The sequence below is a fragment of the Pteropus vampyrus genome, unplaced genomic scaffold (assembly GCF_000151845.1).
Source record: "Pteropus vampyrus isolate Shadow unplaced genomic scaffold, Pvam_2.0 Scaffold316, whole genome shotgun sequence".
NCBI lineage: Eukaryota > Metazoa > Chordata > Mammalia > Chiroptera > Pteropodidae > Pteropus > Pteropus vampyrus.
Window position 1 is genome coordinate 154,635 of NW_011889097.1, and position 18,755 is coordinate 173,389.

Consider the following 18,755-nt stretch of genomic DNA (forward strand, 5'->3'; position numbering starts at 1 on the left):
CCCCGTGTTCCGTCTGTGTAGCCTGGGAGCTGGGTGTCACCCTTGTGAATCCTGGGACCTAATGTCTCATTGTCACCAGGCCCAGCTGCTCCTCACACATCCGTTCTCAGCTCTCCTGATCCCTGCTTCCCTGTTCTTTCTTGGCAAGGCCTCCCACCTCTTTCTTCCTTCTCCCCCTTTACTTCCAGTCTCTCCCAGAACCCGTTTTTATTACCCACCTCACCCCTGCTTTCCCACCTCTGTCGCCCCAGCTTTTCTGCTGTAGGCAGGCATCAAAAAAAAAAAACAAAAAAAACCCCAGAAAACTCCTTTTCCAATTTCTGCCCTATATCCTTTCTCTCTCCATCTGCGCAACCATATTGCCGCTGTCCTGCAAAGCAGCGTCCCCACTTTCTCTCTCGGCAGAGGGAGGGGAGCAGCGTCTCGGGCGTTTCCCCGCTCACTCTGAGCCTGACCGAGCCCCCCCTGCCAGGGCCCAGCAGACCCGGGTTGCGGCTGTTACATAAACACTCGTCGCTTGGGAGGCCGATGTGTGTTTACTAGGGTTGAGCTTCTTAGTGGGAAGGGATGACATTTTCCTGGCGTATCATAAGCCTCCGCCTCACTCTGGTAATACTCGGGTGAAGGGTTTATTTGTCCCGGCTCTGAAGGTGACCTGGAAGGTGCAGTCAGGATCCGTCTGGGACCCAGGAAGCACAGTGGCACCTTGCCCTCCCGTCCTCTCTCTCTCCTCTGACTCCTTGCCCAAGGCAGGAGGAAGCCGGGGAGCATTCAGCTTTCTGGGGTCTCAGGACAGGACCCGAGGGGAGGCGGGCTGTTTCGAAAAGTTCCTTTTCCCACCAAAGGCCAACAAAGAAGAAAACGTGTTCACTCTGGGGTCTTAGGAATGAATGAAGTGTAACGAGGAGCTGGGACAGGGAGATGGGAGTCTCGCCACATGCACAGCCTCTGCTCTTACCTCCCTAGGGGAGAAACTGAGGCTCAGAGAACCGATGGATCTGAGCTGATCGGCCCGGGATCGGGCGGGGCCTCAGGCAGGAGCTTGTAGGGAAAGGAGCCCCGACTTGCTCGGGTCTCCTGCTGTGTCCTAGAAAGAGGGTGGTGGAGGAACTGTGCCTCAGGCCAGATGGGGGACAGCCCGGCCATGGGGAATGCAGGCAGCTGGACCAGGTGAGCAGGAGCCTGTGAGCTGTTGGTAGAACGCAGCCCTTGGGGTCCCGGCAGGTGGCTTGGGAAGGCTGGCATGTCCCTGAGAAGAGCTGCACCCCTGGGAGGGCAAGCAGGGCAAGCAGACGTGGGCTCCGCAGGCCCCCAGGGAGGGCCCAGAAGTGGACCGTGGCTATGGGCGTGCCACACAGCTGTGTGCAGGAGCCAGGCTTTGCCAGCTGGGAGACTTGTACCTGTCCCTCGTTTTCTCCCAGGGTTTTTTGTTTTTGTTTTTGTTTTTCTCAATAGCGAAGTACCTTTGAGCGTTTCAGCCGCAGGCTGGCTTGTCCTCACCCTCACCTCACCGCTCACGCACGCACCCATCCAGGCACTTTTTTCCTGTGGCTTCAAATCCAGGGAGTGGGGCACTGAGCTGTGGGTGGGTGTGTTGAGGTGGGGGCTCAGTGGGACTCAGCAGCCACATTCTTCCTGCCAGGCCTGCCTGGGGCTTTGGAGTTTGTCCCTGTTCCCTGTGTGTTCTGTGACCAGACCCTGGTAACAGCCTTGTGATGCAGAGAGTAGAGCTGTATCTATTTTGGAGGCAGAGACGCTGTCTCCTGAGCTAATCGGCCCTCGGGCGGTTGGCATCCCCCAGCCTGGTGATGACACTCACCTGCCGGAAGTGCGCCTTTCCGAGGCTCCCTCCAAGGAGTCTGATTGCGATCTGCGTTTATAACTTCCCTGGGGTAATTAGCCAGTTTAGGGGATGAGTGCCTGGTGGTAGGCTGGTTGCCTATATAGGACTTTGCACAAAGGAGCTCTAGGAATTCTGAAAAAGAGGATATCCATGTGGGTGCCAGTGGCCAGGGAGAGCCACTTTTGTTCCAGATACATTTATTTAGCTCCTGCTGTGTGGCCCAGTTGCATGTAGTACAGTGGAAGGCAGGAAGGAAGGGGGCGAGGAGGGGCACTGCACCCCAGAGGTGATGGATCGGCCTGTAGGAGGTGCCAGAGGGGGCTTGGGAGTGGCAGGAATAAACCTAGACTTTAAGAAAATCAGGGCAAAGGTTAGAGACAGGAAGACTTATCGAGACCCCTTTTCTCAAGGTCAGAGGAGAAAGGTGGAAAGACTCACCCCAGCCAGACCTCAGGCTGCAGGACGTCAGGCAGCAGGCAACAGGGAGGAACCCACCCCATCACCCCCAATTCAGCCCTCATTCACTGCACAAAAATAAGACAGTCCTTGCTCCTAGATACCCCGTGGCTGGCTAGCACCAACCATTTACTTTCCCGTTTCTTTCTTTAACTGAGTGCGAGTGCCAGGCGTGGGGGTCCCAGAGAGGGAAGGGTTTGCAGAGGCGGCAGAGAGAGGAGCGTGAAAGCGTATTGTGCTCAGGGAGCAGCGGGCTGGGGCATCGAGTCCACGCGATGGGCAGGAGGACCCTGGTTCGGGAGTTCTAATGCTTTTTCTTGTACTCTTCACTTACACCTCGCCATCTTCCAAGAGACCACTGGAGATGGTGCTTAATCCTGCAGGGAACGGGCGGGTGAGGCAGGGGTGATGTGCGGGTTGCATCGGAGAACGCTTGCTCTTGTCTGCAGCGTGCTGGCTGGAGCAGAGGGCGTCCAAGGGGGAGGAGAAGCGGATTACTGAGCTTTCAGCGTCCACACCGCGCCTTTGCACTGGGGCCCTCCCTGCCGGCTGTGAGTCTGTGCCTGGGAACCTCAGGAAGGCAGGAAGCAAAGACGCCCTCCTTGAAAAGTGGGATTAGCCTGGCAGAGCCGAGGCCTGGGAGAGGCAGACAGGGCCCTCAGAGCTCCCCTGTCGCCACTCACCTGAACACCCACCTGGACCCTCTGGCTTTTCCTTAATCTCTCTTTAACATGCAGATAACTCGAAATCAGTTTAACCAGGTAGCATTCCTCCTGACCCCTGGCTGATTTCCACCGTGCAGGCCAAAGGGAAGAGGCAGGCGGCTGATTCTGGAGCATGGGGCTGAGGTCGAGGGCGTGGGAGGGGGCAAGGGAGGTGACCTGGGACACCTGCTTGGAGGGTGGAGACACGGCGCTGTGCGGGTGTTCTCCCGAGTCGCACCCCTCTGCCTGCCTGCTGGGGTTGTCACGAGGCCTTCACAGCACTGCAGCTCGCCGTTTATTTTCCCGCGGGCTCTTTTGAGGTGTGGACGTGCCACCTCCCCTGTGCAAATGGGATAGCCTAGGACTTAGACGGAGGGGCTGTCCCAGGCCACACAGGAGGCGCAGAACCAGGGCCTGCGCCTGGTCTTCCAGCTCCAGCCCACGAGCTCACGCTTTTCCCCTTTGCAGACGGACAAGTGAGCTCTGGGCTGGACTGATCAGCCCTTCTAAGGTCCCGCCCAGGGCCGCTTTTGACCTCGAGTTCAACCTTTGGAAAAGTTTAGACTATGACTTCAGGGTGACTTAGGGTTCTTTGTCCCTTCCATGAGTGAGTTCTGATGCCGTGAGTCCCCCCACTGGACAGTGGTGCTCGGAGCCGCGCCTTACCCTTCCGTGAGCAGCATGGATGTGCATAGAGCGTGTGGCAGATACCCTGCTGAGAAACACTTCAAAAATATTTCAACATTGTTAAAGTGTAAATATATGTTTAAATGGCAAAAAAAAAAAAAAATCGCACGCTTGTAACAAATTCCAACGTGGAAGGAAGTAGAAATGCGCGTCCCCTGCCGCCGCCCGCTGCCCCCAGAGGCGCCTGCTTGTCTGTCGACCTGCCCTTCCAGCCCATTTTCCATGCTACGCGTCCCTGCCGCCAGCCGCTGTGTGACCCACCTGAGGTTACTGGCATTTCACAGCCAAGGTGGAGGCTTTCTGGAAAACTCGCACCGGGAGAAGGGGAACCAGAGAGTCACGGATTCCTGAGAGACGTTGTCCACCCAGATGGGAGTCAGGGTTCCTGGGTTCTCGTTTCTCTTCCGTCACCGACGGGCTGTGAGAACTTGGGCAAGACACACACATGCGCACGCGCACGCGTGCACACACGCTCTGCAGCTCCCCTTGACCCTGCACACGTGTGCTCGAACCATCTCAGTCTTAGCTGTCTGGCCTTGGTCCCACTCGCCCAGGGAGCGCAGGCTGCAGTCACTGCCGCGTTCTGAGCCTGGTTCCTTGCACGCGGCACTGTGACGTGTGCCGCCCGGTGGTCAGTTTCCTCATTTGAGACGCAGGAGCGATAACGGAACCTACCTGAAGAGTTGTGCCAGCGGGTGGCGGGTCACGTGTGTCAGGTGCGTGTAGCAGTGCCCTGCACAGAGCAAGCACACGGGGAATGCCTCGTCATTTCAGAAGGCTGTGTTGCTGCCCGTGTAAGGGTGTGAGTGTATCTCACATCTCCCCGGACGCAGACCTTTGCACATTCGTCCAGTTAGTTCCTTTGGACAGATTCCCAAGAAGAAAACGGTGACGCTGCTGGGTGTGCACGTACGTGTTTGACGGAGGCTCTCGCCGTTTGCAGGCACAGAAACCAGCTCTTGCCCAGGCCCCCCCCCATTGCCCGCCTGTTAGGTTAAAACAAAAGTTTAAATGATTTGCATTGTTGTATTTTGGCCATTTGCATTTTGTTTAATTCTGTTCGTATCCTTTATTCATTTTCTTCTTGGTTTGTTGCTTTTTTTCTTATTACGTGTAAGACACGTTTAATCCCTTAATATAGATTTCTCTAAAGTGCGCGTTTCTGGTGACTGGCGGTAAGTGCCACCCCAGCGTCTCAGGCACTTTGGCCTCCCGGGGCCCTAAGAGGAGTGACCCTGGAGGGAGGTGTGCGTGTGGGTTTCGTGCCTGTCGATAGTGTATGTTTTTCTTTCTCTCTCTTTTCTGTGGGAGCCCTCCTTCTCACCGTTGGTGTGCCTCCCTACAGCGGTTTCTTTTGCCTTTTAATTTGATGTTTTGATGGCTTGCTACCCTACCCCGGAGCCCAAGCTGGTACAGTGGGACCGGAGCCCGGCCCCAGCCTCTCTGTGTGTGTCCATGTCTGCATGTGTGGGGGGGCGTGGGAGGCTGGAGACTGGACCCCACGCCTACCCTTGCTCAGCCTAGTCTCTTCCAGGGAAGACCCCTGCACTTCCTTGCCCAGAGGTTGGATGGATGTATATATTTTCTATATATACGTGTGTGTATGTGTGTGTGCGCATGTATATATATATGTGGATATACACGTATGTATATTTTTTTGGTTAAGGCGTTGGTAAATGAAGGCCTGGAAGCCTTTGACAAGAAGCTGTGAAAATTCGGTGGCTCTGAAGCCCCCCGCCCTTGGCGATCACGTTGACACTGCTGTACAGTGGGCGTTTGGGAAGAGGCCTGGGCGTCTTTCCTCCTCTGTCAGAGCTCGAATGGAGCTGAGCTGTCTGGGTTTGAATCCTGGACCTACCACTTAGTAGCTGTGTGACCTGGCGTGAGTTCCTTAACCCGTCTGTGTCTTGGCTTCCTTGTCGTGAAAATGAGGTGAACAGGCACCCATTTCATGGTGTAGGTTGCGGGAACGAAGGAAGTCAATGCACACGAAGCTTTTAGACCCGCACCAGCCCCGGGGACGTGCTCACGTGGGAGCTCCTGTCCCACCGTTCAAAAACTAGGTGCGAGGGGTTTGCCCGAGGTTCCACGATGGACTCTGGCTCGTCAGAGGAGTGTGTCACGCAGGCACCCAGCATTGCCTTTATTTGGTGGTTTGCCTGTTGATTAAATAAAGTGTTTCCTCTGAGTCAGCACATACGTGAATGGCATGTGTAAATTTAAATTTTCAAGTAACCATAATAAGAAAGTGAAAAAAGCAAAATCCACGTGAATACTGTGTTTTATTTAACCCGGTGTGTCTGAAACGTTATCATTTCCACGTGCGATCAACATGAATGTCATTAAGGAGATGTTTAACGTACATTTTTTCACATTACGTTTTCGACTTCCGCTCTGTGTTTCACACGCTCAGCCCCGCTCCGTGCACGCTGCTGGCTGCACGTGGTGCTCGGTCGCTGCACGTGGCCGGTGGCCACAGGATTGGAAGAACTGCTCTCATTTTAGTCTGGAACAGAAGAAGACCAGTTTGTTATAAAACTTGCATAGAGGGGCGTATCCTTTTTGACTCGGCTTTCTAAACCGTTGTATTTAAAACTTTAAAATAATGCGCCTTTTACATCCGTGCCACCATTTCATTCAGTCGCTCAACAAACATCCATTTGTCAAGTGCCTGTTAAGGCCGTGGTGATTGATCACAGACGAATCCATTGAAAACTTACCGGATTCACAGTAGCTTTTTGTCATTGTGCGTTTTCTTGAAACCCGGGAGTACCACAAAAGTTATCAATGTCAGTGGTTTTCACTCCAGTTTGGGGAACATAATTCAGACCATTCTGCTCAAGGAGGGAAGGCGGGGAGCGGGCCCAGGCCCAACTCTTGCAGGAAGGTGCAGGAGAGGGCGCACGTCTCGGGGACTGTGTCGCGGGCCCCGTCAGCTTCTTGGTTACCGATGGGTTGGCCACAGGCCTCTGTGGCTCATGTCACTTCAGTTGGGTGGTTTCATCCCACGTGGCTGCTCCTATACTACTTATGTCCCTTCTCCCCTGCCCTCCCCTCGCCTGGAGGATAATCCTGAATCAGGGAGGGGAAGCAAGGCAGGTAGGCAAAGGCCATGCCAGCTCCGCCAGCTCCTGCCTTCTGTCTGCTGCGGGCTCGGCCCAGGAGTGGGCGTGCTGGCCCACGAGCCTGTCACAGGACAGACTCACGCGAACAGCACGATCCGTGAACTAGCTCGCCTTCTGAGTATCAGCTCTGCACACCGATCGAATAAAGCGCCGGCCTGCGAGGTGCAGACAGTGATGGAGTAGGGTGCAGATGGGGAAGGGCCAGCCCAGCCCTCCCTTCACCGGCAACAGAGAGTAGAAGTGGCCAGCCCTGTTTGGCAGCAGAGCGAGGTCAGGCCCCCAGGCCTCTTCTGCATCCTGGTCATCTCTTTCCAGCTCCCAGAGGAGAGGTGGGCTGGGCTGAGCTGCTAGGCTCCTCCCCCTCAGCCATGACCCCTGGCAGTGGTGCTAAAATGCTGCATGTCACTAGTAGATGTCACACTATTCCCCTCACCCCATCCTGGCATTTTAGGCAGGGGCTGTTTTTCTAAGTATTTTTGTTTTGTTTTTAATTGATGCTGTTACATATATATGTGTGTGTACACACACACACACACACACACACACACACACACACACACACAGGAAGTTTGTGAACACACACATAGTCTCGGAAACCAAGGGGCACAGCAGGCAGAGCCCCCTTAGCCAGCAGCCCGAGGCTGGCCGCCTCCTTCCGTCTCTGTCTCTGCCCACTCCCCCTCCCGCCTCCCTGGGGCTTGGAGATGAGGTACGTATGGACCTACCCAGGCAGGAGCGTCCCCTTGTATGGCAGCAATAAATGCCGGTCCCTGTTATCATCCCTCTCGTGTTAACCTTTGTCCAGGAAGCCGGCAGGGGACCTGCGGAGAGGCCGGGCCAGTCAGCCCGCTGCCTTTAGTGTGCCTTTCGTGACGTCTCAGCTGGGGCGTCTCGAGGCCCCTCTAGCTAACCCAGAGGAGATAGAGAGGTCTCATTGAGGCCCCTCTAGCTAACCCAGAGGAGATAGAGAGGCCTCATGTCATGGGTCTCTGCTTCTCCCCCGGCCTTGTCGCTGTCGAGAAGGGGGATGCCGTCCCGAACCTGTGCTAACAGGCTCTCATCCCTTCCTGGGTGCCCGTCTCCCTGCCGCTGTGGCCCTCAGGCTCTGCACGTCCCCGGGGGGCTCCGAGCCCACAGGGGGTGCTCCCGCCCTGTGCCTGTGAGAAGAGTGGCAAGCTGGGATCCACACCTGGCTCTGCCCGGCTCTCGTGCCCGCCTTTCCAGTTCAAGGCCGTGGTCTATTGGGTGATCCCCTCCCCAGCCTTCTCTGGCCTGGACTTTTGTGGGCCTTGGAACGGTCGGTGCTCTTCCCTGGCTGGCATTTATCACGAGCCGGTGTCTGCTCCGCTCACTGCTTCCCCTCTGGACGCTGAGCCCTGAGCCCCCAGCCCAGTACCAGCCTGGCAGGTAACGCTTGACCAGTGACTAGCCCAGGAGTCCTGTTGGGTACTGGAGGTCACTCAGGGAGCCCTCTGCCCATATCACGCTGCTCTGCCCTGCCCCAAGGCCACGATGCTGCCGTGGGGCCCCCCTCCCAGCCAGGTGGGCCCCCGCTGGCCCCGAGGAGCAGAGGGCAGGCGGGCTGCAGGCTGTCCGCTTTGCAGCCGCCCAGGGCAGGGCTGTGCAGTGTTGTGGGCTGGTGGGGGGCTGTCCACGGTGGGCCAGATGTTCCCTTCTGAGCCTGGGTCCTCCCTCTGGCAGGGTGGGGAGGTGCCTCCCGCTTGAGTCTTTGAGTCAGGCTGGCTTTCCATCTGGCTCGGGCCCAACTGCTGGTGCTCGTTGAGTGGCCACCAAGCGCCAGGTGCCGAGGTGACCTGGAAGAGGGTGGCACTGTGCCAAGTTCCGCGTCCTCCCTCTGGGAGTCCCCACTCCTCCCTCGAGGAGTCGGAGCTCGGTCATTGGGGAGGTCACTGAAAACACGGGCGTCTGTGTTTCGGCTCATGCTTCTGACCGGTCAGCTGGCTCAGGCCTTAAATGCTGGCCACCTGTCTGGTGAGCAGGCTTGCCTGAAAAGTGGAGGTGGCCTTCCCTCCGCCAGGCCCCTAGGGAGGTGGACATGGCTGAGGAGGCAGTCGTGAGCTGGCCTGGACTCTGTGACCTTTTTGCCTCTGTAGTGGAGCGATAAGGTGACAGTGGATGCAAAGCCCTGAGTGAGGCCTTCGCGCCTCTGAGGGGAGGAGGCCCGTCCCTACAGCGGGGTGCCCTCTGGGGCGGGGACGGACAGATGAGACCCTGACTAGGCGCTGTCCAGGTAGAGGGAGCTGAGTGGCTGCCCGTGGGGCAGGGGTGAGGTCCTTCTAAAATCTGATCCTGGGGTCAGTGGTCACAACCAGGCTTGGCTCAGGATGCCGTAGCTTCCTTCCTAGGGTGCCCCCAAAACTCTATCAAGGATAGAAGTTATTTCTGCAACTAGTGGGGCGAAGGTCACAGGCAGCCGAGCTCGGAGTGGGCCGTGTGTGAGGGCCGAGAAATACGGCCCCTTTGTTCTGAGCAGACCAGCCAGGGGCTGGGTAATGTTGAGTTGGCACCAGAACACCATATTTACTGAAAGAGCGTGTCAGGAGCTGAGGGCCGTAGTCCGGTGCCTACACAGTGACCCAGGGTGGCCGGCCGGCCGCGTGATGCCGTGACCAGCCGGCCGTTTGTGGATCGGCACCGCGAGACGCTGTTTCAACGGAGTAGCGATTCCTTTATGGAAATTGCCGGCGTGTGTTTTTAAACTCTTCAGACGCGCCACCCCGCACTCCGGCGCTTTGTGTCTGTGCTGCAGATGTCGAAAGGTCGACAGCGCTTGCCGCGGGGACAGGGCATCGCAGGGTTCTGAGCCAAGGGCGACGGGGTCACACGTGGCATCCCGGAGAGAATAATAGCGAGAAGGGGAACTTCCCGTCAGTGCCCCTCCCGTGCCAGGCCCAGTGTCCCAGCACCACATTAAACATCACGGCTGTCTTTTAAGCATGAAAAAATAAAAATAAAAATAAATTTTGCAGACGAGGAAACTGAGGCACGGCGGCGTAAAGGAATCGCCCCGGTTGTCTCACTAATAATGGCAGATGCAGGGCCCGGGCCCGGGGAGTCCGGTCTCGGGGCCTCTGTGCCCCCAGCTGGCACGTGCTGCCGGACCACGAACAAGATGAAGCTTTTAAATAGACAGGAGGAAAAGGAGGAAATTAGGAGGATATCGTCTCATCTTGGGGTAAGAGGAGCCCTCTTCAGCCAGACAGGAAGCCGGGACTTCATAGAGAAACATGGGGAGGTTCCCCCACCCCAGCCTTCTGTTCTGAAAACGACCACCTCGAAAGACTCGTTACCATCACACCCCATTTGCTTTCGCTGTCCCTCACACACACTTGCTGGGGAGCGATGACGGTCGGTAGCTGTGGGCATGGTGACACGGTGCGGTTTCCCCACAAAGCACCACAGCAGGCATGTCCTGAGGACAGGCACATTTTCCTACACCGGTATCACACCTAGGAAAACGATCAAGAGTTCCCTAACACTCAATAGCTTATCTGTGACCACATTTCCTCAGTCATCCCCAAAATGTCCGAGATAACCTATTTGTCTTTCCCCATCAGGACAGGATCAGGGCGGAACAGGGACCCTCCTGACGCTTCCCCATCACGCAGAGTCTTGAAGAGTCCGGGCCAGACGTGTTGCACAAGGTCGGGATTCGGAGGCTGCTGCCACTCGGCGATATATAACCTGTCCCTCCATCCCCAGTGCCACCCATGACCTGAAGTGAGGTCTGGCGGCTCCAGGTTAAACCCTGTGACAAGACTGCCTACCTCCCACTGTGTCACATCAGGCCCTGCTGTCAACTGCCGGATCTCCCCATCTCGAAAAAGAGTCACGAGAATTTTTCGGTTTCCCGGGGCACATCCCATTTATTGTCACACTACGCCGTAGTCTGTTAAGTGTGCAATGGCGTTACGTCAAAAACATACATACCGTAATTGAAAATACTTTACTGTTCAAAAATGCTAACCGTCGCCCGAGCCTCCGACGAGCCGTCGTGTGTTTGCTTTTGCCTCGATGCTGAGGAGAATGCAGTCCGTCTGTTTTACCAGCGGGTCGGTGCTCAGCCATGGACGGTCCCTCTTTTTCTCGGAGGTTGACATCCCTTTAATTGTATTTCCATTAGGATTCTTCCAGGTTTTTAATCATTCGGGATTTTTTATTTTTCTGCAGTTGAATCTATTGATCTCCCTCCCATCCTGTAACTACAGCAAGCCGTGTTGCATGTGGCTTCCTGTCTGCTGCCCCCTCCCCTGCCCACCCCCCCCCCCAGTCCTGCACAGCTTCCTCTCTGGTTCCCTCAGCAGGGGCTGGGGCGGGGTCGGAGGCCTCAGGGAGGAGGTGGGCAGCAGAGAGCAGGGCCTTCTGCACGATGGGTATAAGGGGGCCACACAGGGCGAAGAGATCTGTCTGCTGGGGTCGCTAGGCTGTGGTCCGGCATTTGCAGACGGTTACCAGGTTACCAGGGACCCCGCTACCTCTGTTCCTGCCTGTCGTCAGCCGGCCGTGGCTGGCAGCCTGAGACTGGCCGCACACAGTTGCTGCTCACAGGCCAAGGGCCCGGTCTCCTTGCTCTCTAGGGAGGGGTCCTGCCAGGAGCCTGGTCCTGGTCGGCCGGCCCTGGCCTTGTAAGTTTCTGGAGGGCAGCAGCTCTGCAGACGGCCTGGACGCCTCCTGGCCCTTCACGTGTCACAGCTCAGGGTCTGGTGGCCCAGGGAGGGAAAGGCCACCGTCAGCCACAGCTCCTTCCGTCACGTCCTCCCGTGGGCCGCCACATGGTCCCGGGGCCCAGGCCTGAGAGCCGATGAGCTGGCCTGGGCAGCAGTCGTCAGGCTGAAGGCACACGAGAGTAGACAAGGTGAGAGGCTAAACCCGACCGCCAGATGCGCCGAGGTTCTGATCCGATTCCCAGCCGCTCTGGGATGCGGGAGAACCCATGGGGCCGGCGCGCGGAGTGGTGGGCAGCAGGATCGTGCAGGTGGACGGGCTGCGTCTGGGGCAGCCCCCGAGAGCTGGCTGCTGGCCCCGCCCCGCCCCAGGCCTTCGTGGCTTCGGTGCAGGTGAGCAGTCTGTCGAACCACCCCTCTCCTCCCTGACCGGCAGGCCTGCCCTGGCCGCTCTGTGACTGTCTACGTGGCATGAACGTGAGGCATGCCAAGGGCCCCTCAGCCCCAAATAGGACCAGGGGCAATCATTCGAGATGGCTTTCTCCTTTGTGAGTGCCACAGGTCCTGGGGAGAGTAGCCCCAGACCTATCTGTACCAGCCCTGCATCAGGGCTGGGGGCATAGGAGTGGGGGCCGGGGTCTGCGAGGTGGGTGAGGGGGAACCTCGGGGAGGGTCTTTTTAGAAGGAGGGCTCTGCTAGGAAGGCTGGCTGGGCCACCCGGTGTGGGCACCAGGGCGGGAGGAGAGGCAGATCGGTGGGGATTGCCTATACGATGACGTTTGGGCTGAAGTTGGCCCTGCATCAGCAGAGATCTCGCCAGGCCAGGGAGGCCTGTGGGCTCAGGGCCAGACAGTGCTAGCTGGTGGCCTGAGGCAGGTTAGCTGGCACCTGCGCCTCAGATTCCCCATCTGTAAAATGGCGAGATTTACAGTCCCTTTCTCAACAGGTTATTGTCAGGGTCGAATGGTTCAAGATGTGTAAAGTGCCCAGAGTGTGGCTTCTGGTGTTCTACAAGTGGCTGTTAAAATCCAGTGACCAGTAGTGTCCCATGTGGCTACCGCCTTGGTTGTCTGGGGCACCAGAGCTGGCTCTGCTGCCCTGCGGGCTGGCCGGAGGTGGGCACCGAGCGGCAGAGGCAGCTGTCGCCCTTTGTGTGCCTAGGAGCACCAGACAGGTGAGAGCAGATTAGATCTTAGCTTCTACAGCAGAGACAAGATGAGCTGAGGACATTGCGAGGAGGTCACCCGGTGTGAGAGACCCCTTGGTGCTCTCGGGGGGCAAGCAGGCACGAGCTGAGGGTTGCCTGACAACTGCTGCTGAGTTGGCAGGGGTGGAGGGAGGTGGCCTTCACGGCCAGGTCCTGCTGGTGTCAACCTGAGCCCCGCCCTGCAGCTTCCCTGAATTTGGGGCCCAACCCGAGGCTTCCCTGAGCCGGGCTTGTGTGTCGGATGCTGGGGACAGTGGTTGGGCTTGGGCTTAGTGTAGCCCCCTCCCCCTGGGGAGGTTACTAGCCCCGCTTTCAAAATCTGTAACAGGAATCCAAACGTTTTAAAACTTTTGTCCGTTAGACTCTTCAACCACCCGAGTCTTTTTAGAAACTGTACACAGACCCTTCGCCCGCCTTTTCTGGAGGCCCTGAACTTGCACCTCTGAACTTGAGCTGAGGTCGGAGGCCACCTGGCAGCGGCAGCTCCGTTTCTGCAGCTCGTCCGTTTCGGAGCAGATGTAGTATGATTATTTGAATACCTCTTGCATCTTCCCTTGATTCAGATGTTTTACTTTTATACAAACGAGGTGACAGGACGCTAGAGTGCTGATAACTGCCGGTGAGGAATGGAGATCTCGTACCCCGAATGCAATTCAGAAGCCCGTTGCGCTGGCAGAAGCAGAGTTTGGGCTCATGGGATGTCAGCTGGACTGTGTTCAGTTATGAAGGAAGAGAACATTTAAAAAACGTATGAAATGCAGGAAATGTGTCAACAGCGGGATGAAAAGGCAAAGTGCTTTTTTACATTCGGGGTCACCGGGAGGATGTACGCACACCGGTTCCCTTTCCTCTTCAGGAAGAGCGGTGACCTTCCGGCAGACCCCGCTGTGCACTGGTCCTCAGGTGGCCCCGGGGTACAGCCCAGTCTCAGTGTGTCTGGGTCCTGCTCGGGGTTTAAAAATGGCAAGGTGGGGTGAGGTCGGGGGCCCGTGGGGATGCACAGGGACCGAGTCTTCCGGGGCAGGGCCTCGTCCTGTCCGCTGTCGAGCCGAGCAGTTTGTGGGCGGGAGGAAACGAAGGCGTTGCTGTCGAGCTAGTGTGGCGCTGGAAGGCCCCTTCCAGGCTGGGATGGCTCTGCTCCCCAGCGTGGTCTTGGGTTCCTCCCTTTGTCCTCTCGTCCACCCCGGCCCCTTTGGTCCCCTCCGCTTCCCCGTGGGGAGTTGGGGAGTGCAGCCACTGGGGAGTTCTCTGACACCCTGAGCTTGAGAGATGGGGGCAGAGTTACCTGGCCCCTCTGAGCCGCCCTGGGGCGAGCTGGGGATGGGGGTGGCGAGTGGGCTGGTTTCTGCGTAGTCACATCTGCCGGGACCCCTAGCCCACCCTTTGGGCCTGTAGCTGCTGAATGTTTTCTGGGGCTGCTGTATCAGAGTGCCACAAACCGGGGGCTGGAAACAGCAGGAATTTATTCTCTCGCAGTCCTGGAGGCTGGAAGCCTGACGTCGGGTGTCGTCGGGGGAAGGCCCCGCCCTGGGCCTCTCTCCTCGTCTTGCAGGTGGCCGTCTTCTTCCTGTGTCTCTTCACATCGTCGTCCCTCTGTGCGAGACGGTCTCTGTGTCCAAACCTCCCCTTTCTATGAGGACAGTGGTTATAGGGGATTAGGGGCCCGCCCTGCCCCAGCATGACCTCACGTTAGCTAATTACACGGGCAACCACCCCGTTTCCAAAGAAAGCCATGTTCTAAGGGGCTGGCGGTTAGGACCTCAGAATATGAATGTTGGGGTGACACGATTCAACCCACGACTGCTTTCATCCATTTTCAGAGGAAGACATGGTCCAGATGGGCCTGGGAACTCTGAGCTCCGACTCTGTGGCCTCTTGGGGGAAGAGATAGAGGGACCAGTAACCAACTGGCATGAGTAGACGCGGACTTGCCGAAGTGTCCGGCTGGATGTCTGATGTGCAGAGACCTGGCCCTGGTGTAGATCATTCCGTCACGCCCTTGTCCAGCAGCAGTGGCTGCTCTGGTCGATCACCTGCTGTGAGCCAGGTGGTGCGCCTGCTTCCAGAAAGGCGGCTTCTCTCTAATACGTGGAGTGATACCCGAGACCCAGCTAATAGGTGATGGAGGCCGGATTTGAACCCAGGTCTCGCAGCTCCAGAGTACGTCACTTGCCGAAGCACTGGTACGCCTCTCTACGTGGGGTCTGTGAGGACAATTTCGCCTGTGGTTTGTCTCCTCAACAGACCATCCCTGCCAGGGACCGTCTCTCATGAGCCTGCCTCCCTCCGCACAAGAACCGAGTGCACGGTTCATGCTCAGCCAAGAATGCATTCATTCATTCACTCATTCACTCTTTCACAGAGTCATCACACACCTCCTGGGTGCCTGGCTGAGTTCTAGGGTTAAACACACACACCGGAAGAATACCCGAGGGTGATGAGTGTCAGCCGTCGTCACGGAGAGCGGCCGGGCACTCAGCCAGTGAGGGAGGGGGGCAGGGTGGGCCGAAGCACAGGCAGCAGAGGCCTGGCGGTTCCGAGCTGTGTGGCTGGTGGACACGGGGAGCGGGGAGCGTTACTGGGGTGAGGTCAGAGAGGCACATGGGGCATTCACTGGAAGTTGATAATAAAGGGCGTGGTGTCACTCTGCACCAAGTGGAAAGCCACCGTGGGGCGGTGGCTGGGAAGTGGCCAGGTCACTTCTGGATTGGTAGTGGGGGTTTGGGCGGAGAGGGTGGCGGCTTGTCTTGGGCTGTACTGAGGAGCTGGTGAGAATGGACTTAGGACTCGGTGAGGAGGTGGAGCCAGCAGGATTGACCTCAGAAGGGATGTGGGCGAGTGGGTAGGAAGGAGTGGAGGGTGGCGCCTGGGAGGTCCTTGGCGGTCACCATTGGGGAAGGGCGCGGAGAACATGGGAGTGAGTGGCTTGGGGATGGGATTTGGAGGTTCAGTTGCTGTTGATGCATCAAGGTGTCTCGGGGACAGCCCCTGACACTTGTACAGTCAGGAGCCCTGCAGGCCTCCAACGTGAGTGGCAGGTTGTTGGGGTGGCCTTGGGCCAGCGGGGGCAGGGTGGGCAGCGCAGTGTCCCCCGTCTTCTCAGACTGGATGGAAACCTGTGCGAAGCCGTTGGCTGCTGGTTCCCTGCTGCCAGCTGCTCAGGCGGCCAGGGCTACAGAAAGATGTTTTGCTGCCACCTTGTGGGCAAGAGGAGCTCGCATGACGCTGGGGGCCCTGTGGTTCCGGGACCACAGAGGCTGGCGGAGTGGCCGGAGCCTTTCCCTGGCCCGCCCACACATACCCTTGCTTTCAGTGGACAGGTGGCCCTTTCCACTTCCAAGGGCCATCGCAGGCTCCTTGAGGGTTGCGTGGCCTCTGCTGGGCACACCTCAATGCTTATCAGCGGATCACCCAGCAAATATGTGAGTGGGGACGAGGTGCAGGTTCTGTGGGATTCCTGGGCCAAGGCCACGCTTTGGCCTCGCTCAGGACCAGCACCTGCTTCGGCAGCGCCTCACAGGTCACGCCGGCACTGGCTCTTTCTCCTTTACCCTGGCTGCCCTGATGCTGTCCATAGTGTGTCCCCACTGTCCCCAGACACATGCCTGCATGCCCAGGGCAGAACGCCTGAGGCCCGTCTGCTCATCCTGCCATGGGTGCTCAGAGACTCTGCATCCAGGGGCGCACGTGTCCAGTCTCACTTCAGATGCTCACGGCCAGTGTCGCGGGACATCGCGTCTTTGATTCCCCCATAAGCTTCCACGGGAGACCCCTCCCCCCCAAGCAACCTGGTTTAGCCTGGCGTTTCTGACAACCAGACACCAGCGCTGGCACGAGGCTCGTTTTATGGGATTTCTGTGCTGTTCGTTTGGTGTTGGCCTGGGGCTTCGTGGCCTGTCCTGATTCCCTTCGGGCTGCGTCGAGCAGAGCTGTGTTTTGCTGCTTTTTTTGGGCGCAGGATCTCACCTGACAAATGCAGAGACCTTGTCCCTGCCGGGGGCTGATGCCAATGAGGAGGTGAGGCTTGCGCCCACACCATTCTCCGGCCTTCGACTGGCTTGATGCCCTGGTACTTTATGTGTAGGCAGGTGTCTTCTCCGCTTAGTGTCTTCCGGTCAGGAATGGTTTCCGGGAAGAAAGGCTAGGAAGAGGAAGCTGGCTTGGGGACTGACCATTTTGCCCAGGCTGATTCTGCATGCACGATGGGAGTGGGGAGCTGGTGTGTCCTCTGAGAATGTGCAGTGTCCGTGTGCTTCTGGGGTCAGGCACTGCCGCCTGCCTTCCCTGAGCCCTCGCGCGCGCGTGTGTGTGTGTGTACGCGCGTGTGTGTGTACGCGCGCGCGTGCATACATGTGCAGGTACTTGGGGATCTTTCCCCATCCTGTCCCATCCTGCTTCCCTCTCACCAGGAGCAGCCCGTGCCTTCTCGGGCACCTTGTACTCTACCCTTCCTCAGTCCCCAGACAGCTTCAGGCTTGCTGTCCTGTGCTTGCATTTTCATTGGCTTGGCGGGAGGGTTTGCAGTGAGCAGCCTTCTTCTTCTGGAGAGGAGTAATTCCGGGAGGGAGACAGAGACACAGGCAGGCGTACATGCAGATAGGGAAATTGAGTGTGGGAGTCTCCGACTTGGAAATGTGAGTCAGGATTCCCGGGTCGTGTTCTCGTCTCCATGCCTGAAGGATCCTGGGAAAGACCCTTTGGCTGAACCATCTGTTATGTGGGGACTGTGCACCCAGAGAGGAGGAAGCCGGCCTCATCACTGTTAATAACCAGTCTCCAGAAAAGACGGAGTTCCCCCCGGGGCACCTCCAGGTGATCCAGCCCGGGACTTGGCAGTCTCCCACTTTTCTGCGGGAGCACCTAGGATGGAGAGGCCCTGCCTTCCTCAGGCATTCCCCCACTCCAGCCCGCTCTGGAATGTGCCGCTTTTATCTCGTACTTTGCTTCTGCCCAGGACGGTGGAATTCTAAAGCTGAGAGGGACGTCGGGAATTGGGTTGGACCAGGGCTGGAGGAAACCTGGGAGCATTATCTCTTTAAGGGAATCGCAAGCCCCCCTCATCCTTGCCACTACCTGAACTGGTTTCTCCTGATCTGCTCGGGGTCCCTGTGGATTATGGCGGACTGGCTCATCTCCAGGGCCTTGGGGGAGGACTGGGGAGAGCCCTGCATTCAGTGAGCGTCTGGTGGCGCAGCCCACACGCGTGAAAGTCACAGGGCATCGGTGCTCCCACAAGTACTGCAGGCTCATGCTCCACCTCTGCTCAGCCAGCCGACCTCTGGACCACCTCTGCACAGGAGGTGAGACCCAGGAGTGGCTGGAGACCAGAGACTCAAGGGATTTAGAAGTGAGTCTCCCGTCCAGAACTGTATGGTCCAGGTCCAGAGGTTTTGATTTTCCACGGCCTTTAGGCAGGACAGCACTTAACCCGGTCCAGACGATTCTAGAATCCTAAGGAAGAAGATGGCTTCCGTCATTAGCAGACAGCGGACTTGCTGGGAGCATCCAGCAACTCTGATTGTCGAGTTTCCCGGCGTCAGAATGTCTGAGCCAGAAACTTAGATAAGATGGCCTCATTCAGGCTCCCCGTTTTACAGATAAGGAGACTGAGGCCCCGAGAAGGCACGTGATTTGCGTCCTTGACTTTTCATTTACACTTTCATTAATTCCGGCTTTGGTGTATCCCCTTTGGAGTCTTCCTTTGGAGAAAGTGCGGATGGCCCACTCCGTCTAACACAGGGCCATCTGTGGTGTGCGGAGGACTGTTATTTATTTGGCCTGCTCTTAATGACAGCTCCTCGACTACCTGTCCCAATCTGAGGAGGAGCCCTGGGCTGGAATTTCCTGTTTTCTGAGGGCTCCGGGGGCTGCCCCAGCAGGCCAGCTCCCGTCGTTCCGGGGTGTTCCAGGCCGGGCTTGCCGCCTCTCTCTCCTTGCTGGGCTGGCTCCCGGCCTCTCCAGGTCTGGGCTTGCCGGCTGCGTCGTGGAGGAGTTGAGGGACTCAGTCGGCCGACGCCAGGTGCCCAGAGGCAGGAGGCCGGAGGTCCG

At 57.7% G+C, this 18,755-nt stretch overlaps 1 protein-coding gene across 1 annotated transcript in view; it reads left to right on the forward strand.

Annotated features, from left to right (window-relative positions):
- Nucleotides 1-18,755, forward strand: part of SLC4A2 (solute carrier family 4 member 2) — a 46,019-nt gene that overhangs the window by 24,241 nt on the left and 3,023 nt on the right. Inside the window, exons 22-23 of the mRNA XM_023521778.1 lie at nucleotides 3,276-3,323; nucleotides 3,472-3,479. Of these exons, the coding sequence (XP_023377546.1) occupies nucleotides 3,276-3,323; nucleotides 3,472-3,479 (56 nt within the window). The remainder of the gene's footprint in view (nucleotides 1-3,275; nucleotides 3,324-3,471; nucleotides 3,480-18,755) is intronic.